We start from the raw sequence: 22,437 nt of genomic DNA on the forward strand, positions 1-22,437 counted from the left end.
ACCTGCTGATCAATAGAGGCAATGTATGGTCAGGACTCCCATAAACTCCCAAGAGACAGACAGCCACATCACTGGCCAAACACTTTCACTTCCATTCCACACTCATCACTGATGTCGCTGATTATTCGCTGTGGCATGTGTGTGTGTGTGTGTTTCTGTGTGTGTGCCAGCAACAAAGCCAGAGTTGAGCATGACCGGTAGTGTGTTTGTGTGCGTGGGCACGTTTGATCAACTCTGTTGTTCATCTCTCCTCTTGCCGAGGTCTTTCTCTAAAGTGACACAGGTGTTGCTCTCATTCAAGCTTAATGAATGCATTGTAAATGTATATTACAAATAAAATTCTAATCAAATTATATTTGTCACATACAGTTGAAGTCGGAAGTTTACATACACCTTAGCCACATACATTTAAACTCGTTTTTTCACAATTCCCGACATTTAACCCAGGTAAAAATGTCCTGTCTTAGGTCAGTTAGGATCACCACTTTATTTTAAGAATGTGAAATGTCAGAATAATAGCAGAGAGAATGATTTATTTCAGCTTTTATTCTATCATCACATTCCCAGTGGTCAGAAGTTTACATACACTCAATTAGTATGTGGTAGCATTGCCTTTAAATTGTTTAACTTGGGTCAAACATTTCAGGTAGCCGTCCACAAGCTTCCACTATAAATTGGGTTAATTGTGGCCCATTCCTCCTGACAGAGCTGGGGTAACTGAGTCAGGATTGTAAGGCCTCCTTGCTCGCACATGCTTTTCTCAGTTCCGCCCACACATTTTCTAGGGATTTAGGGATTTGTGATGGCCACTCCAATACCTTGACTTTGTTGTCCTTATACCATTTTGCACAACTTTGGAAGTATGCTTGGGGTCATAGTCCATTTGGAAGACCCATTTGTGACCAAGCTTTAACTTCCTGACAAATGTCTTGAGACATTGCTTCAATATATCCACATAAATCTCTTCCCTCATGATGCCATCTGTTTGTGAAGTGCACCAGTCCCTCCTGCAGCAAAGCACCCACAACATGATGCTGCACCCTCCTTCACGGTTGGGATGGTGTTCTTCGGCTTGCAAGCATCCCCCTTTTTCCTCCAAACACAACGATGTTCATTATGGCCAAACAGTTCTATTTTTGTTTCATCAGACCAGAGAACATTTCTCCAAAAAGTAGACTTTTTTCCGTATGTGCAGTTGCAAACCGTAGTCTGACTTTTTTATGGCGGTTAAGGAGCAGTGGCTTCTTCTTGCTGAGCGGCCTTTCAGGTTATGTCGATATAGGACTCGTTTTGCTGTGGATATCAAATCAAATGTATTTATATAGCCCTTCTCATAGCTGTATCTCAAAGTGCTGTACAGAAACCCAGCCTAAAACCCCAACAGCAAGCAATGCAGGTGTAGAAGCACGGTGGCTAGGAAAAACTCCCGAGAAAGGCCAAAACCTAGGAAGAAACGTAGAGAGGAACCAGGCTATGAGGGGTGGCCAGTCCTCTTCTGGCTGTGCCGGGTGGAGATTATAACAGAACAATATGTTCAATGGCCAGAAATGACCAGCATGGTCAAATAATAATAATCACAGTAGTTGTCGAGGTGCAGCAAGTCAGCACTCAGGAGTAAATGTCGTTGGCTTTTCATAGCCGATCATTAAGAGTATCTCTACGCGCTCCTGCGGTCTCTAGAGAGTTGAAAACAGCAGGTCTGGGACAGGTAGCACGTCCGGTGAACAGGTCAGGTTCCATAGCCGCAGGCAGAACAGTTGAAACTGGAGCGCAGCAGGCCAGTGTGGACTGGGGACATCAAGGAGTCATCATGCCAGGTAGTCCTGAGGCATGGTCCTAGGGCTCAGGTCATCCAAGAGAGAGAAAGAAAGAGAGAAAGAGAGAATTAGAGAGAGCATACTTAAATAAACACAGGACACCGGATAAGACAGTAGAAGTACTCCAGATATAACAAACTGACCCTAGCCCCCCGACACAAACTACTGCAGCATAAATACTGGAGGCTGAGACAGGAGGGGTCAGGAGACCGCATCCGATATAGATTATTTTGCACCTGTTTCCTCCAGCATCTTCCCAAGTTCCTTTGCTGTTGTTCTGGGATTGATTTGCACGTTTCGCACCAATATACGTTCGTCTCTAAGAGACAGAACGTGTCTCCATGCTGAGCGGTATGACGGCTGCGTGGTCCCATGGTGTTTATACTTGCATACTATTGTTTGTACAGATGAACGTGGTACCTTCAGGCGTTTGGAAATTGCGCCCAAGGATGAACCAGACATTTGTGGAGGTCTACAATTTATTTTCTGAGGTCTTGGCTGATTTATTTAGATTTTCCCATGATGTCAAGCAAAGAGGCACTGAGTTTAAAGGTAGGCCTTGAAATACATCAACAGGTACACCTACAATTGACTCAAATGATCAGTTAGCCTATCAGAAGCTTCTAAAGCCATGGGGAGTTCCTCTCCATGGCGTTGAGGCGATTGGAGAAGAAGGCGCTGGAATGTAACTTGAGGTCCAGGGCAGAACACTGGGAAAGGACAGTCCCCACTCCGACATCCTAAGCATCGGCCTCCACCACGAATTCGCGGGACGGGTCAGGATGGTACAAAGATGGAAGCTGCGGTGAAATGGTGTTTGAGATCCCGGTACGCTCGGTCAGCAGCTGGGGACGTGAATGGAATCTCGGGAGAGGTGAGTGTAGAAAGGGGAGGAGCCAAGGTGCTGTAACCCCGGATAAAGCGGCAATAATGGGTGTAGGGCTCTGATCAGGCCCTACACCCAAACAAGGGCACTGCGTTCATCCACCTCTGGCCTGCTCGCCTCCCTACCTCTGAGGAAGTACAGTTCCCGCTCAGCCCAGTCAAAACTGTTCGCTGCTCTGGCACCCCAATGGTGGAACAAACTCCCTCACGACGCCAGGTCAGCGGAGTCAATCACCACCTTCCGGAGACACCTGAAACCCCACCTCTTTAAGGAATACCTAGGATAAAGTAATCCTCCTAACCCCACCCCTCCCCCTTAAAAGAGTTAGATGCACTATTGTAAAGTGGTTGTTCCACTGGATTTCATAAGGTGAATGCACCAATTTGTAAGTCGCTCTGGATAAGAGCGTCTGCTAAATGACTTAAATGTAAATGTAAATGCAATAAAAGTTGGCGAATCCCAGGAAACGTTGCAGTTGCACTCTGGATGTAGGCTGGTTTCAATCCACCACCGCTCTCACCTCTCCGGGATCCATCTGTACACTTCCTGCAGCGATGATGTAACCCAGGAAGGGGATGGTGGAGCAATGGAATTCACACTTCTCTGCTTTCAAAAAAATCTGGTTCTCCAGGAGGCGTTGGAGAACCTGTCGGACGTGAAGCACATGTTCTTGGCGGAGCGGGATAAAACAAGGATGTCGTCGAGGTACACAAAGATGAACCGGTTCAACATGTCGCAGAGAACATCATTCACCAGAGCCTGGAACACAGCAGGGGCATTGGTAAGGCCAAATGCCATGACCAGATACACTTAGTGACCACTGGCCATGTTAAATGCAGTCTTCTACTCGTACCATTCCCGTATCCACACCAGGTGGTAGGTGTTCCATAGGTCCAGCTTGGATAACACAGTGGCCCCCTGGAACGGATCGAAGGCCGAGGAGATGAGTGGTAACGGGTAGCGGTGCTTCACCATGATGTCGTTGAGGCCACAGTAGTCGATACATGGGCACAGGGTTTTGTCCTTCTACACAAATAAGAACCCTATGCCGGCGTGGGAGGCAAAAGGATGGATGAACCCTACAGCTAGGGAGTCCTCAATGTAGATCTCCATGGCCTTTGTCTCCGGACCCGACATAGAGTACAGTAATCCCCAGGGCAAGGTGGTGCCTGGGAGAAGGTTGATCCCGCAGTCATAGGGTCAGTGCAGTGGAGAAGAAGTGGCCCGGGCCTTACTGAACACCTCCCGCAGTAATGGAGGCGAGGTCCGGGGCAACTTCCGAGCCCCCAAGAAGACGTCCGGGGCAGGCTGCACTGACTTCAGACATTGAGCGTAGCAGAACGGGCTCCAGCCCATGGTGGCACCAGCAGACCAGTCAATAAGGGGATTGTGTCGCTGAAGCCAAGAGAATCCCAATACCACGGGAACTTGAGGAGACTTAATAAGCAGGAATTGGATTGTCTGGCTATGGTTCCTTGACACATGTAGGTTGATGGGGGTGGTATTGTGGGTGACCCGGCCTATAGAGCGTCCATCCAGCACTCTAAAGTCAATGGGAATGGAGAGGGCGTGAGTGGGGATGCCCAGCTTGGATGCCAGGGTAGCGTCCATAAAGCTCTCATTGACTCCAGAGTTGAAGAGTACCCGGAGAGATTTAGACTGGTTCCCCACAGAAAGATGGCAGGAAAAGGGGTGTGAGTAAGGGGAGAGGAAAAGTTCTCAGTCTGGCTCACCAGAGTATTCGCTCCTACCGGTGTGCCTGGTCTTTCAGTGGACAGGCGGCCACGAAATGACCAGCAGTCCCGCAATACAGGCAACTCTTTGTGTGATGCCTGTATAGCCGTTTGGCAGGGGACAGCTTAGCTCTTAGCACAGAACGGCAGGCAGTCTCGGGGTCAGGGCAGGCAGAGGTCAATAATCGGGAAAACAGGGACTAGAAAAAGACAGGTGCAAGGGGAAAAACGCTGCTAGGCTTGATGAACAAAATGAACTGGCAACAGACAAACAGAGAACACAGGTATAAATACACTGGGGATAATGGGGAAGATGGGCGACACCTGGAGGGGGTGGAGACAAGCACAAAGAAATGTGAAACAGATCAGGGTGTGGCAAGTGAAGTAATATCTAACAATACACGCAATCTAAAGTAAAGGAAGGGAATTAAGAATATATACATTTTTGAACGAGCAATGTCAGAGCGGCATAGACTAAGATACAGTAGAATAGGACAGAACACAGTATATACATGCAAAATATGTCAGTATTATTAATGCAACCACTGTGTTAGATTTTTAAAAATAACTTTACCACAACATACATGCGTTATTGTGAGACAGCGCTCACCTATTCTCCGCCGTGTTGGAGTCAACATATTACACAGAAATACGAAATAACATCATAAATGTTGTCTTACTTTCGCTGTTCTTCCATCAGAATGTTGTGCAAGGAGTCCTAGGTCCAGAATAAATCGTTGTTTGGTTTTAGAATGTCCATTTCTTCTGTCGAATTAGCAACTTTGGCTAGCCATGTCGAGCTCACGTGTCCATCATCTCTTGACGCATGGAACGAAAAATTCCAAAATTCCCAATAAACGTTGAATAAACTGATCAAACTCGGTTGAAAAATCCTACTTTATGATGTTTTTCTCATATGTATCAAATAGTATCAGAGCTATCCGCCGTGTATACCGAACGCTTTTCAGAAGACAATGTCGAGTTCCCCCGCGCGCCGTCGAAAACTGACAAAATGCCGGACCTGCCACTCCAAAAGCTCTTATTCGGCCTCACATCAAGCTAGACACCCCATTCAACCTTCTACTGCCTGTCGACATCTAGTGGAAGGCGTATGAAGTGCATACAGATCGATAAATAAAAGCCAGTTGAATAGGCAGGCCCTGACACAGAGCCTCGTTTTCAGATTTTTCACTTCCTGTATGGAAGCCAAATGAGTTCTGTTTTACTCACAGATATAATTCAAACAGTTTTAGAAACTTCAGAGTGTTTTCTATCCAATAGTAATAATAATATGCATATTGTATGATCTAGAACAGAGTACGAGGCCGTTTAATTTGGGCACGATTTCTTCCAAAGTGAAAACAGCGCCCCCCTATTCACAAGAAGTTAACCTCGCCCTCTGGATGATAGCGTGGTAAACAGGCAGTGACTCGGATGGTTGTTGTTCTTGATGATCTTTTTGCCTTCCTGTGACATTGGATGTTGTAGATGTCCTGGAGGGCAGGTATTTTGCCACCGATGATGTGTTGGGCAGACCATACCATCCTCTGGAGAGCCCTGCGTTTGCTGGCTGTGCAGTTGCCGTACCAGGCGTTGATACAGCCCGACAGGATGCTCTGAATTGTGCATCTGTAAAAGTTTGTGAGGGTTTTGGCCAAGCCAAATATCTTCAGCCTCCTGAGGTTAAAGAGGCGCTGTTGTGCCTTCTTGGGTGGACCATTTCAGACTGTCAATACAGTTACACACAAAGAGATACACAAAACTTGGCTTGAGAAATAGAATTTAAATGGGTTTTTATGGGTTTCACAAACCCCCACAAACCCTTGGGTCCTTCCGGACCCAATATAAAAATAGACTGTCCTCTTCTCTGTCACTATGAACAGACTTTAATTGTTCTATTATGCTGGGTATTTTCCCCTTGTTTTAATTGGCATGCTGCTTTGGGTTAGTTTGACCATCCAGACTGGTCTCATAGACTAGACATAACATAGTAAACGTAAATCCGAGATACTCAAATGTGTATGATATGTTACGTTTGTTATGCTTACATGAGATATAATTTTACTTAAGGCAAAAACATAGGGAGGGTGGTTGGCCGGGGTGGATGGGTGAGCGCATAACGTGAATGTCTAGTGTAACCGATGTGAAATGGCTAGCTAGTTAGCGGTGGTGCGCGATAATTGCGTTTCAATCGGTGACGTCACTTGCTCTGAGACCTTGAAGTAGTTGTTCCCCTTGCTCTGTGGAGCGATGGGTAACGAAGCTTCATGGGTGACTGTTGTTGATGTGTGCAGAGGGTCCCTGGTTTGAGCCCAGATTGGGGAGAGGAGAGGGAGGGAAGCTAAACTGTTACACTAGCAACCCAAAGGTTGCGAGTTTGAATCTCATCATGGACAACTTCAGCATTTAAGCTAATTAACAACTTTGCAACTACTTAGTTTCTACTTTTCAACGACTTAGCATTTCTGCTAACCCTTCCCCTAATCCTAACCATAACCATTTAAACTAACTTCTAACTTTAACCCTAACCTTAACCCCTAACCCATAGAGCTATATAATGTTACCGTTAGCCACCTACCCACCTAGCTACTAACCTTAGCCACAACAAATTGGAATTCGTAGCATATCATACATTTTGAAAATTCGTAACATATTGTACGAATTGGAATTTGTAACACATTGAAACAATTGTAATTCGTAAAATATCATACTAAATGGATGATGGACATCCACAAATTAATACATACCATACGAAACGTAACATACAGGTATCATACTATGCTGAACAAAAATATGAACGCAACATGTAAAGTTTTCATGAGCTGAAATAAGAGGCCAGAAATTTTCCAGATGCACAAATAGCTTATTTATCTCAAATTGTGTGCACAAATGTGCTTACATCCCTGTTAGTGAGCATTTATATTTTGCCAAGATAATCCATCTACCTGACAGGTGTGGCATTTTAAGAAGCTGATTAAACAACATAATCATTACAGAGGTGCACCTTGTGGTGTGGACAATAAAAGGCCACTCTAAAATTAGAAGTTTTGTCACACAACACAACGCCACAGAAGTTGAGGGAGCGTGCAATTGGCATGCTGACTGCAGGAATGTCCGCCAGAGCTGTTGCCAGAGAATTGAATGTTAATTTCTCTACCATAAGCCTCCTCCAACGTTGTGTTAGAGAATTTGGCAGTACGTCCAACCGGCTTCACAACCGCAGACCACGTGTAACCATGCCAGCCCAGGACCTCCACATCTGGCTTCTTCACCTGTGGGATTGTCTGAGATAAGCCACCCGGACAGGAGTATTTCTGTCTGTAATAAAGCCCTTTTGTGTGGAAAAACTCGTTCTGTTTGTCTGGGCCTGGCTCCCAAGTGGGTGGGCCTATGCCCTCCCAGGCCAACCCATGGCTGCACCCCTGCCCAGTCATGTGAACTCCATAGGTCAGGACCTAATGCATTTATTTAAATTGACTGATTTCCTTTTATGAACTGTAACTCAGTAAAATCATTGTAATTGTTGCATGTTGTGTTTATATTTTTGTTCAGTATAAATGGAGTGTCTCGGATTTATATGCAGAATAATACGAATTGCTCTGAGACCACATTGGACCATCACAGTGACTGACACACAGACGAACCGCCGCCCGCCCCTGCACACACACATAAATACATACACTAGTGCTGAGTGATTAACCAACATTTCTGCTATTATTTGTTTTTTAAACAAATAATTGACCAAAGCTGGTTCAATTATTTGAATTTCATTTAATTCTGTTTTTTTCTGTGACCTCAATGTGCAGTTTCTGTAGAGATAAATCAGACCAAGCTTGAACTGTGCGATGTAGTAGGGAGTAGTAGGACATAATGTGGTAATTAACTACAATGACCATAATCCATTGCACAACCGCTTAAACTTGTCCGTTCTGTGCGGAGCAGACATGGAGACTGACCGCCTGTGAACACCCGGGAGCAGAGAAGATAGAACGCGCGAACGAGAGGGATTGAATGCAGTTGTTTCGAGAGTCTGAAAATACATGATCTAAATGATTGATAGTTGGTATTCAGCAGTCATAAAAGTATGCCTTATTTACTTTGAAGTATGCCTTATTTACTCAGACAGCAGCTCTATAGAGATGAGATGATGACTTGGAATTAAATATTAAAGTAATCAAATATAACTGTCACCACCAGTTAGACCCATGCAGTTTCTTATTAGTCACTATCAGCCCTTTTTTATATATTTGTGTATATTTATATATATATAATTTTTATGTGTATCTCTTCTCTCTCTCTCGTTCTCTCTCTGTCCCCCTCTTTCTCCCTATTTTTCTTTCTCACCTTCCCCACAGGGTACCATTCAGGATGTCAAACTAATTTTTGCTCCAAACGGCTACATCACACAATGTCCCAACCTTAATCGCAGTAAGTATAGTAACTGTTATTACCCTTAGCTCTGAGCACGTATTTATAAAAGTAAGAGTCCTACTCTAGGATCAGTTGAGCTTTTTAGATAGTAATGAATACAATTGTATGGACAGGGAAGACCTGATCTTAGATCAGCACTCTTACTCAGAGGTACTTTATGATTACAAGCTCAGTATGATTAGCTTGTTGTTGAGGACACAGTACGGGTTATTCCAACATGTTCCTTGTCCTAAATGTTCCCGTCCTCTTCTTCGTTTTGTCTGGAAAGTGAAGAGGTACTGAGAGAAAGTGGAGATGGCATCCAATAATGTCTCGTTAGCTATACTCCAGTCTCTGTTACTCTTACTAATCCCTCATCATTAGCCAGTGGAACTCCATCTATGTTCTCTCTCCCTCTTTCTCGTTCACTCGTTCTCTCACACCTACACACGCACGCACGCACACACACACACACGGACACACCTTTTCCCTTTGTCTTTGTCATTTAAATTACATTTTCAAACCTCCCTCCCTCTCTCTCTTTCTCTCTCTCCCTCCTTTTTATTGTCAAACAAATGAAGATGCAGGGCTTGTGTTGTGCACTTGTGGCGATGCTACTGTCTCTGTCGCTGATCAATAATGCATGCAATCATAGTCTGTCACTCCACTCATCGATATTTGTGTGAACCAGGACTCGCGTCGCACTCGAGAAGCCAATATAGCTCTATTAGGTACAGGACAACAAGCTGCTTAATATTATTATAGAAGTGAACTTTTCTTTCTTCAAACATGCATAAAACATTGTGTAAAAGACAAAAAAAAAGAAAATGACCAACAATCCTCTGAAAAAAGAGCCATGTGGCAAGATAGGAAGTGCAAGGAGATGAGTTCAATCACTCAATGTTCTATAGCTTTGGTTATCCTCTTATATTTTGAGCAACAATGTTTTAGTAAAATTTGTATAAATGTACCTCTTCTCTTTTTCTCTTATTTTGCCTCCTCTCTACCTCCTTCCTTTTCTCTTGTCCTTTACTCTTTTATCCCCTCTCCCACTCCTGTCTTTCTTTGTCCATCCTTTTCTCCTGTTGAGCCTGTCCGACATGCAGTGATTTCCTGAGCCTGGTGCAAGGCATCATGGACCTTCAGGAGTTGCTGGCCAAGATGACCCTGAAGGTGAGAGTGACCACCCATTCAAAAAAATAGCATTTTGAACTTTAACCTCAAACAAGCGACCTTATAAGTGATGTGGTGTGAGGCTTTATGTCCCAACATTCTACCTGAGAGACCTTAGTCTGGGAACATGAACACGCTCACCCGCGCACACACACACACCCGCACACACGCACACACACACACAAAAAGCCTTGAATCAAAGCCCTCTCTTCCTTCTCCAAAGGGCAGGTAGGTATGATCAGAGGTCATACAACAGACACACACACACACACACACAGGATAGGTATGATCGGAGATCACAGTGGTGTCATTAAATGGCAGCCGTCTCGGCCCTGTGGGACACTAACAGGGGCTGAACATGATGTTCCTCTCAGCATGATACTCAAGCATGTGCATGTATATGTATGTGTGTGTGTGAAGCAAGGACAGCCCACCAGCCAGACCTAGGCTTGGAGTCATCCCACTGTAAATAACTTCCTCCTCCTTCATTATAATAGACCCGAAGCTCTCACTTTGTCAATATCCCAATTGGCACCCTATTCCCTATTTTGACTAGGGCCCATAGGGTTCTGGTCAAAAGTAGCGCACTATATAGGGAATAGGGTGGTATTTAGGGCACAGACTGTCTGACTTCCCTGCTTACACAGCAACGCAGCGTGTAGAAATGGCACTTTCCTCCCCTCGTGGCTGTGAACGAGGGAGGGTGGGATAGAGTGATGAAAGGGAAGAGGGTGATGGAGGTGGTGGATGAATAATTGCTAACCTCTTGGTGCCCGGCTAGCTGTATAATATGCAGTGTCAGGGAGAGTGAGCTGAGAATAGAAGTTCCATGCATGAATTAGCGCGTGGCTGTGGTGTGGTGTGTGTGTGTGTGTGTGTGTGTGTTGTGTGTGTGTGTGTGTGTGTGTGTGTGTGTGTGTGTGTGTGTGTGTGTGTGTGTGTGTGTGTGTGTGTGTGTGTGTGGTGTGTGTGTGTGTGTGTGTGTGTGTGTGTGTGTGTGTGTGTTGTGTGTGTGTGAGAGATAGAAGGGGTTGCAAATGAGCTTAGTCAGAGCCTATATGCATGTTTTGTGCTGTTGATGACATGAAATGGATGACACACACACTTTTCGACAGTCTTGTAGCATGTCATATCTTGGCTTGAGTATACTGCAAGTGTAGTCTATTTTATTACGTCTTCAATATATTTTCCCTGAGTACGAACTCATGCACGTATGCTACTCATGCACGCATGCACGCACACACACACACACACACACAAATACATAAATGATTGGTATGTCCCATCGTACCCTTATGATGCTGGTGCTATGGTGCTGTGGAAGCCAGCCTGTAGTGGTCCCGTAAAACAGGAAGATCAGAATTTAAAAAACGTAATGTTAGATAGTTCCTCACCCTGGAGTCCCCTCAGTCTATGGAGGAAATATCTAACATCAAGTTGCAAAATACTGAACTTGGCCTTTAAGCATCACCATATTATTTTGAAATAGTTCTTCAAATAATGTGCTTTTTGACAGCTCCTGTATCCAAAGCTCATGGCTCAAATTTGACAAAAATTACAATTATTTGTGTGATTGATGTAGGCTTACCTTGGCATGACATTATTGATAGCCGTGTGATTCTATCTCGGAGATGAATTGGCTACTCTTAGCAAACAAGTAGTGAACCTACATAAGCTACTGGGGAATCCACACCCTCCTACTTCCTCTTCTACCCCAGTTAACGGATGCCCGCTCTGGCCAGGTGGAAGTGTCAACGCCGTGTCGTCTCTCCACAGCCGACTGGCCGGTACTCTGCAGGGATCCCTCCTTGACGGGGTCTCCCCCTTCCCTGGAGAATGGAGCTAGAAGGATGCTCCTGGATGACTTGGTGGATGTTCCTGTTCTCAATCCAAACATCCAGCCATGGAGATATGGAAGTCGAACAGCGTCCTCTGGCATTGGGGGCCTCCTAGACCAGACACAGACCAGAAACAGCTTCGCCTTCTTCCCTGGAGGCTTCAGATTTGAGATCGGATCCGGAGGTACCTGCGATCCTCAGAGCTCCCACCTTCATCTGACTGTGAGGCTGTCTGAGGCTCCTGCCCATTCATCATCCACGATGGATACTACAAACGGCTCGGGTCCATCGGGCCCCACCGCCCTTCGGTCCTCAGGGGTTTTGCGAAAACACTCAAGGCAAAATAATGGCCGGATCTCCTCAGCCATTGCACCAGCTGTCGTCATCGGCTGTGCTATCCTGGAGCACGAGTACAGGACATTACAAGGCTTGCTTCCGACCGTTCTACGACAGATGCCGGGAACTGATGCTGTCGTCGTCCGTGTAGGGTCAAACAACATTAGGAGGGCTAGCTCGGAACTTCTGAAAATGTATTTTAAAGAACTGATTTTACCAATGAAAGATTCCAAAAATCGGCCAATTATTATTTACCATTGTTAGGCTGCGGGTGTGAAAGATTCAGCAGGATACTGGCATTATACACCTGGCTAAAAGATTACTGTAGCTCTGTTGGATTCACTTTTATAGATAACTTTGACACCTTCTGGAACAGAAAATGCTCTACAAGAATGACGGAGTCCATCCAAATAATTTTGCCCCCTGGACTCTATCCACACATTTCAAGGCTGCGTTGAGACAATGACATCAATGACCAAGACCAGCTCAGTTAATCCCTACCATTGTGTCACTTAGTTGTCATAATGCTGCAGCAAATGTACATTATCCCAGGGGCGTTGGAAGATACAATGTAAGTAACTTAATAACTTCTTCAGGATTGGTGGGTCCCCTGCATTGGTTGAGCTAATTTAGGCTAATGCGATTTGCATGAGGTTGTAAGTAACAAGAAAATTTCCCAGGACAAAGACATATCGGATATTGGCAAAACGCTTAAATGCTTGTTAATCTAACTGCACTGCCAAATTTACAGTAGTTATTACAGTGAAAGGATACCACGCTATGTTGTTTGAGAGTGCACAGTTTTGAATATGAAAAGTTAATAATAAACAAATTAGGCACATTTGGGCAGTCTTGATACAGCATTTTGAACAGAAATGCATTGGTTCATTGGAACAGTCTAAAACGTTGTACATGCACTACTGCCATCTAGTGGACAACATCGAAATTGCACCTGGGCTGGAATAATACATTATGGCTTTTCTCTTGCATTTCAAAGATTATGTATTATCTTTTACCAGATCTAATGTGTTATATTCTCCTACATTCATTTCACATTTTCACAAACTTCAAAGTGTTTCCTTTCAAATGGTACCAAGAAATGCACGTCCTTGCTTCAGGGCCCGAGCTACAGGCAGTTAGATTTGGGTATGTCATTTTAGGCGAAAATTGAAAAAAATGGGGCGGATCCTTTTAGTTTATGTCCCCTTAGCTGCCCTGAATGCCTCTGTTGATCCTACAGCTATTGTATGCAATAATCATGTGCCTATGAACCAGAGTTATACTGTTAGCACTGAGGAGGTGTGCCCTAGTAGGAAGTCCACCGTATGCAGCTCACCCTGCACTATCAGTTCAAACCTAAAATAAATTAGCATGTCTATTTCTGATAAGCTACCCAGTAAAGCATTAAAAACAGTAAAGCATCCCAAAAAGTGGTATAAATAGCCCACATTAACATGAGCTTAGGTAACAAGGGTCACAAAATCAATAACGTAATAATCCAGGCTGTATCACATCCGGCCGTGATTGGGAGTCCCATGGGGCGGCACACAATTGGCCCAGCATCGTCCAGGTTTGGCCGGGGTAGTCCATCATTGTAATTAAGAATTTGTTCTTAAACTGACTTGCCTAGTTAAATAAAGGTTAAATAATTTTTTTTCAAACGCGCTAGTAACAGATGACATTCATACTCTGACTATCTCTATAACTCACTTAGATAGTTCCGCTGATGATAAAGTGGTAGGAATACATTGTGATAACATTTACAGAAACTACAAAATTGCCAATGGGGGCGGTATTGCGGTCTACATTCAGAACCACATTCCTGTAAAGCTTAGAGAGGATCTCATGTTAAATACGGTTGTAGTAATATGTGACAGACCACCTCGATTCAGTCTTATGTAGCAACATTTGAAATTATGTTTTTTACATTGGATAAAAGTAGAGACTCAGATTGTATATCATTCACTGCAGTTAAGGAACACATGGGAAAGTAATTCTGCTTTGGAAGTTGATAAACTTGAAACACCACTTTTTAGAAAATGGCCCTTGAACGTTTTGGTACACCTACTGGAAAGCTCTTCTTTGTCTACACCCATTCATTGTCGTTCACATCCTCTTAAGCCCCACCCATATCTTTAAGTGCTCAGTGGTGTAAAGTACTTCAGTAAAAATACTTTAATGTACTACTTAAGTCATTTTTGGGGGGTATATGTACTTTACTATTTATATTTTTGACAACTTTTACTTTTACTACTCTACATTCCAGAAAAAAATAATATACTTTCTACTCCATACATTTTTGTTGTCGTAATGAAAAAGTATAAACAAGAAACTGCATGACATCAGTAGCCTGGGGGTCCAAAATAGCAGATCTGGTGCATTGTAACACCAATAAACCCATCCGTTTTAAAATTAATTCAGTATATGTTAATCTAGCAAACCAGGCAACTAAAAGCAACTTTATAAACAACATTTTATATTTCTTTCTAGATTGTTGGAAGGTGTAAACGGTAAAGGGAAATGGTTTCTTGCGTAGTGGAGTCCTTTTGTTTAGACATGTACAGTGGGGAGAACAACCTGCAAAATCGGCAGTGTATCAAATACTTGTACTCCCCAATGTATATAGCTAGCTAGCTATCAGTCAACCTACCTCGGTGAAATCATCAACATGAATTTACCACGTCTTTACTAATGCTGTATAAAGCAGTAATCCATCGGATTTAGTGATCACAAATAGTAGCCATATCTAGGGAAATCAAAGTGTATAGGTCATACAGGAAGTTTTGTAGTGATTCCTATGTTTTCTGGTCTGTGGTGTGTAATGAGGAACAACCAGACGCTGCACTTGACACATTTATGAAATTGCCTTTTCCAGTTACTAATAAGCATGCACCCATGAAGAAAATGACTGTAAAAACTGTTCAGACACCTTGAAGTGATGAGGAATTAAAAAAATTGTATGGTTGAGAGGGATGAGGCAAAAGGACTGTCAAATAATTCTGTTGCACAACCAATTGGCTGCACAACCGTACTGCAAATTGAGAAATCGTGTGACTCAACTTAATAAAAAGAAGAATAAACTATTCTATGAAACAAAGATACATGATATAAAGAATGATAGTAAAAAGCTTTGGAGCTCCTTAAATGAAATTTTAGGCAAAAAGGCAAACTCAGCTCCATCACTCATTGAATCAGATGACTCATTCATCATACAATCCACTGACATTGCCAACTACTTTATTGATTTTTTCATTGACAAGATTAGAAAACTTGAGCATGACATGCCAGCAACAAATGCTGACACTACACAAACCAAGTATAACTTACCAAATTATAAAAGACAAGCAATGTCATTTTCATTTCAGGAAAGTGAGTGTGGAAGGGGTGGAACAATTATTGTTGTCTATCAACAATGAAAAGCCACTGGGGTCTGACATCTTGGATGGAAAATTACTGAGGATAATAGCAGACGATATCGCCACTCCCATTTGCCATATCTTCAATCTAAGCCTACCAGAAGTGTGTGCCGTCAAGCCTGGAGGGAAGCAAAAGTCATTCCACTACCCAAGAACAGTAAAGCCCCCTTTACTGGCTCAAATAGCTGACCAAACAGCCTGTTACCAACCCTTAGTACATTTTAAAAAAAAATGTGTTTGACTAGATACAATCCTATTTTACTGTAAACAAATGGACAACAGACTTCCAGCACCCTAATAGGGATGGACTTTCAACAAGCACAGCACTTACACAAATGACTGATGATTGGCTGAGAGAAATTTATAATAAAAAGATTGTGGGGGCTGTTCTGTTAGACTTCAGTGCGGCTTTTTTTGGTCTGCTGCTGAAAAAATGTATGTGTCATGACTTTACACCTGTGCTATATTGTGAATAAAGAGTTACATGTTTAACAGAAAGCAGAGAGTGTTCTTTAATGGAAGCCTCCAACATATTCAAGGTATAATCAATATTTCCCCAAGGGTAGCTGTCAAGGCCCCTTGCTTTGTTCAATCTTTACTAATGACATGCCACTGGATTTGAGCAAAATCTATGTGTCTATGTGTGTCTATGTATGCGGATGACTCAACACTATACATGTTCGCTACTATAGCGACTGAAATGACTGCAACACTTTAAAAAGAGCTGCAGTTACTTTCAGAATGGGTGGCAAGGAATTAGTTAGTCCTAAATATTTCCAAAACTAAAATCATTCTAAACCCCTAAACCTCAACTATGTTTTGTAATGAATAATGTGGAAATTTAGCAAGTGACTAAACTGCTTGGAGTGACCCTGGATTGTAAACTGTCATGGTCAAAACATGTTGATACTACAGTAGCTAAGATGGGGAGAAGTCTGTCCATAATAAAGCACTGCTCTGCCTTCTTAACAGCACTATCAACATGGCAGGTCCTATAGGCCCTAGTTTTGCCGCACCTGGACTACTGTCCAGTTGTGTGGTCAGGTGACACTAACAGGGACTTAGGAACATTACAATTAGCTCAGAACAGGGCAGCACGGCTAGCCCATATGTGTACACGGAGAGCTAACATTAATAATACGTATGTCAATCTCTCATGGCTCAAAGTGGAAGAGAGATTGTCATCATCAATACTTGTTTTTGTAAGAAGTGTTGACAAGCTGAATGTACCGAGCTGTCTGTTTAAACTACTAGCACACAGCTCAGACACCCATGCATACCCCAAAATACATGCGGACTGTACTACATACAGCCATGACTACATGGGACTCTATTCCACATCAGGTAACTGATACATGTAGTGACATAATGGCTGCAACCCAGCAATTGGGTCATCCAAACATCCCAGAATTTTGTAGAGTGTATAATAAAGGAAGGACAACTAGAAATGAATAATGGATTTAATTCTGAAACACCGGGGGCTAAACACACACCAATGTGCATTTCTATGTGTAGCCAGTTGTTTTTGCTTTTTTTGTCCTCTTGCTCTTCTTGCTGGTTGAAGTGGACTATAGTGCTGCAATATTGAAATGGATGATGATGTGTATGTATCTGTGTTTGTGTGCGTTTGTGTGTGCTTGTGTGTGAGTCTCCAGCTGAACTACGCAGATTCCAGGCTGACCCAGCTGGAGGGCTGCCGCTGTGACAGGACGTGCAGTGCCAACGGTGTGGACTACAGAGACAAAGAGCTGTGGGTGGAGCCAGAGAACTGCAGGAACTGCGTCTGCATGGTGGGTATCCCACCCCATCACACAGATACAATGACTTTTATATCTTTCTCCTCACAAAAGTCAATACTTTCACCTCACACTAGTCCATTGGTGTGTTTTTGGGATATTCAAGTCAGTTCAATTCACACGATAAAAAACATACAAATAATGGAGGGGCAATAAACAATAATTAACAATATAAAACATAGAATGGCACCGGCAAGGATGGCTGCCGTTTTACAGGCTCCGTTTTACCAACTGTGCTATTTGGTTTGTTATGTCGCATTGTTTGTAACTTATTTTGTACATAATGTTGATGCTACCGTGTCTTATGACCGAAAAGAGCTTCTGGATATCAGAACAGCGATTACTCACCTCGAACTGGACAATATTTTTTTATTTAATGAGTCCGACGCAAAGGATATAGAGCTGGCTGGCTTCTCAGTGCATCGGCAGGACAGAGCAGCTAAGTCTGGCAAGACGAGGGGCGGGGGTGTGTGTCTATTTGCCAAAAACTGCTGGTGTGCGATGTCTAATATTAAAGAAGTCTTGATGTATTGCTTGCTTGAGGTAGAATAGCTCATGATAAGCTGTAGACCACACTATCTGCCAAGAGAGTTCTCATCTATATTATTTGTAGCCGTCTATTTACCACCACAAACCGATGCTGGAACTAAGGCCGCACTCAACGAGCTGTATAAGGCCATAAGCAAACAAGTAAATGCTCATCCAGAAGCGGCGCTCCTAGTGGCCGGGGACTTTAATGCAGGCAAACTTAAATCAGTTTTACCTAATTTCTACCAGCATGTCACATGTGCAACCAACAGGGGAAAAACTCTATACCACCTTGACTCCACACATAGAGATGCATACAAAGCTCTCCCATGCCCTCCATTTCGCAAATCTGACCATAATTATATCCTCCTGATTCCTGCTTACAAAAACAAATTTAAGCAGGAAGTGCCAGTGATTTGCTCAATATGGAAGTGGTCAGATGACTCGGATGTTACGCTTCAGGACTGTTTTGCTAGCACAGACTGGAATATGCACCGGGATTCATCCAATGGCATTGAGTAGTATACCACCTCAGTTACCGGCTTCATCAATAAGTACATCGACGACGTCGTCCCCACAATGACCATACGTACATTTCCCAACAAAAAGCCATGGATTATAGATAACAACCGAACCGAGCTAAAGGCTAGAGCTGCCGCTTTCAAGGAGCGGGACACTAATCCGGACGCTTATAAGAAATCCCGCTATGCCCTCAGATGAACCATCAAACAGGCAAAGTGTCAATACAGGACTAAGATTGAATCCTACTACACCAGCTTTGACGCTTGTCGGATGTGGCAGGATTTGAAAACTATTATGGACTACAAAGGGAAACCCAGATGCGAGCTGCCCAGTGTCGCTCAGTGTCTACCAGACGAGGATAATTGACTTTTATGCTCGCTTCGAGGCAAGCAACATTGAAGGATGCATGAGAGCATCAGCTTTTCCGGACAACTGTGTGATCACGCTCTCCATTGCCGATGTGAGGAAGACCTTTAAACAGGTAAACATTCACAAAGCCGCGGGGACAGATGGATTACCAGGATATGTACTCAAAGCATGCGCTGACCAACTGGCAAGTGTCTTCACTGACAATTTCAATCTCTCCCTGACCGAGTCTGTAATACCTACATGTTTCAAACAAGAAAGCGAAGGTAACCAGCCTAAATGATTACCGCCCCGTAGCACTCACGTCGGTAGCCATGAGGTACTTTGAAAGGCTGGTCATGGCTCACATCATCCTGGAAACGCTAGACCCACTCCAATTCGCATATCCCCCCAACAGATCCACAGATGATGCAATCTCAATCGCACTCCACACTGCCCTTTCCCACCTGGGGAAAAGGAACACCTATTTGAGAATGCTGTTAATTGATTAAAGGTCAGTGTTCAACACCATAGTGCCCAAAAAGCTCATCACTAAGCTAAGGACCCTGAGACTGGGCACCTCACTCTGCAACTGGATCCTGGACTTCCTGACGGGCCACCCCCTAGTGGTAAGAGTAGGCAACAACACATCTGCCAAGCTGATCCTCAACACTGATGCCCCTCAGCGGTGCGTGCTTAGTCCCCTCCTGTGCTCCTTGTTCACCCATGACTGCGTGTCCAAGCATGACTCTAACAGCATCATTAAGTTTGCTGACGACACAAGAGTGGTAGTCCTGATCACTGTCAACGAAGCCTATAGGGAGGAGATCAGAGAACTGACAGTGTGGTGCCAGGACAAAAACCTCCCCCTCAATGTGAGCAAGACAACAGGCCCCCATTCACATCGGCAGGGCTGAAGTGGTGCGGGTCGAGAGTTTCTAGTTCCTTGGTGTCCACATCACCTACGAACTTTCATGGTCCAGACACACCGAGACAGTTGTGAAGAGGGCATGACAACACATTTTCCCCCTCAGGAGACTGACAATATTTGGCATGGGTCCCCAGATCCTCAAAAAGTTCAACAGCTGCACCATTGAGAGCATCCTGACCGGTTGCATCCCCATCTGGTATGGCAACTCTCGGCATCTGACTGTAAGGCGCTACATAGGGTAGTGTGTGCGGCTCAGTACCAAGCTTCCTGACATCCAGGATCTACACTACCTGTCAAAAGTTATAACACCTACTCAATTAAGGGGTTTTCTATATTTTTTACGTTTTCTACATTGTATAATAATAGTGAAGACATCAAAACTATGGAATCATGTAGTAACCAAAAAAAGTGTATAATATAAATAAAATAATATAATTTATATTTGATATTCTTCAAAGTAACCAAAAAATATTTGTGTTTTTTGAGATTTTTAAAATAGCCACCCTTTGCCTTGATGACAGCTTTGCACACTCTTGGCATTCTCTCAACCAGTTTCACCTGGAATGCTTTTCCAACAGTCTTGAAGGAGTTCCCACATATGCTGAGCACTTGTCGTCTGATTTTCCGGTCCAACTCATCCCAAACCATCTCAATTTAGTTGAGGTTGGGGGATTGTGGAGTCCAGGTCATCTGATGTTGCACTACATCACTGTCCTTGGTAAAATAGCCCTTACACAGCCTGGAGGTGTGTTGGGCCATTGTCTTGTTGAAAAACAAATGATAGCCCAAACCAGATGGGATTGCATATAGCTGCAGAATGCTGTGGTAGCCATGCTGGTTAAGTGTGCCTTGAATTCTAAATAAATCACAGACAGTGTCACCAGCAAAGCACCCCCACACCCTCCTCCTCCATGCTGTACAGTGTGGAAATACACATGCGGAGATCATCCGTTCACCCACACAGCGTCTCACAAAGACATGGCGGTTGGAACAAAACATCTCAAATTTGGACTTCGGACCAAAGGACAAATTTCCACCGTTCTAATGTCCATTGCTCGTGTTTCTTGGCCCAAGCAAGTCTCTTCTTCTTATTCGTGTCCTTTAGTAGTGTTTTTTTTGTTGTTGCAGCATTTCAACCATGAAGGCCTGATTAACACATTCTCCTCTGAACAGTTGATGTTGAGATGTGTATATTACTTCAACTCAGTGAAGCATTTATTTGGGCTGCAATTTCTGAGGCTGGTAACTCTAATGAACTTACCATCTGCAGCAGAGGTAACTCTGGGTCTTCCATTATTGTGGCGGTCCTCATGAGAGCCAGTTTCATCATAGTGCCTGATGGTTTTTGCATCTGCACTTGAAGAAACTTGAAGAAACTTGACATTTTCCATATTGACTGACCTTCCTGTCATAAAGTAATGATGGACTGTCATTTCTCTTTGCTTATTTGAGCTGTTCTTGCCATAATATGGACTTGGTCTTTTACCAAATAGGGCTACCCCCCTTCCTTGTCACAGCACACCTGAATAGCTCCAACGCATTAAGAAGGAAAATAATTCCATAAATTAACTTAAGGCACACCTGTTAATTGAAATAGATTCCAGGTGACTACCTTATGAAGCTGGTTGAGAAAATTCCAAGAGTGTGCAAAGCTGTCATCAAGGCAAATGGTGGCTATTTGAAGAATCTCAAATATAAAATATATTTAGATTTGTTTAACACTTTGTGTGGTTACTACATGATTCCATATGTGCTATTTCATAGTTTTGATGTGTTCACTAGTATTCTACAAAGTAGAAAATAGTAGAAATGTAAAAAAACATTGAATGAGTAGGTGTTCTAAAACTTTTCACCGGTCGTGTATATACTGGGCGGTGTCAAAGGAAGACCCCCCCCAAAAAAAAAATCTTTCTCTAATTCCTCCCAAAGCTAATGGGCTTAATTGTGTCCACAACAAGGACAATGTAATAGGTTTCAATATGATATAATTAGACAATGTAATATACTAAAATAGGATATAACCTAATATGGAGCACATTGTAACGGCGTTCCTCTCTCTCTTCATACGAAGAGGAGGAGTAGTGATTGAACCAAGGCGCAGCGGGTTGTGATGACATATTTATTTACAGAAAAGACGAAAACACGAACTTGACTATAAACTAACAAAACAACAAAACGGAGTAGACAAACCTGGACATGCGAACTTACATAAAACGCAGAACTCACGAACAGGAAAATGACTACACAAAAGACCGAACTTACAAACAAACCGAACAGTCCCGTATGGTGCGACAAACACTGACACAGGAGACAACCACCCACAACGAACACTGTGAAACAACCTACCTAAATATGACTCTCAATTAGAGGAACGCCAAACACCTGCCTCTAATTGAGAGCCATACCAGGCAACCCTTAAACCAACATAGAAACAGACAACATAGAATGCCCACCCAAACTCACGTCCTGACCAACTAACACATACAACAAACTAACAGAAATAGGTCAGGAACGTGACACACATGCTCTCTCTCTCGCTCTCTCTCGCGCGCTCGCTCTCTCTCTCTCTCGCTCTCATTTTTTATTTATTTAGTTGTTGTAGAATTAAGTATATTGTTTTTCGACCCACATGGGGACGCCAACCCTGTCACTTTGGCACGGTTTTAGGTGTGTTACTGAAGCTACTGTCACTGTGGAGGAGTTTCT

General features: G+C 43.5%; 1 protein-coding gene across 1 annotated transcript in view; it reads left to right on the plus strand.

Moving 5' to 3' along the window:
• The window catches only part of LOC111969188 (protein kinase C-binding protein NELL1-like), a 460,771-nt gene that overhangs the window by 172,014 nt on the left and 266,320 nt on the right, over positions 1-22,437 (plus strand). The window contains exons 6-8 of the mRNA XM_070445292.1: positions 8,792-8,864; positions 9,937-10,019; positions 17,265-17,399. Of these exons, the coding sequence (XP_070301393.1) occupies positions 8,792-8,864; positions 9,937-10,019; positions 17,265-17,399 (291 nt within the window). The remainder of the gene's footprint in view (positions 1-8,791; positions 8,865-9,936; positions 10,020-17,264; positions 17,400-22,437) is intronic.

The sequence above is a fragment of the Salvelinus sp. IW2-2015 genome, linkage group LG10 (genome assembly GCF_002910315.2).
Source record: "Salvelinus sp. IW2-2015 linkage group LG10, ASM291031v2, whole genome shotgun sequence".
Taxonomy (NCBI): domain Eukaryota; kingdom Metazoa; phylum Chordata; class Actinopteri; order Salmoniformes; family Salmonidae; genus Salvelinus; species Salvelinus sp. IW2-2015.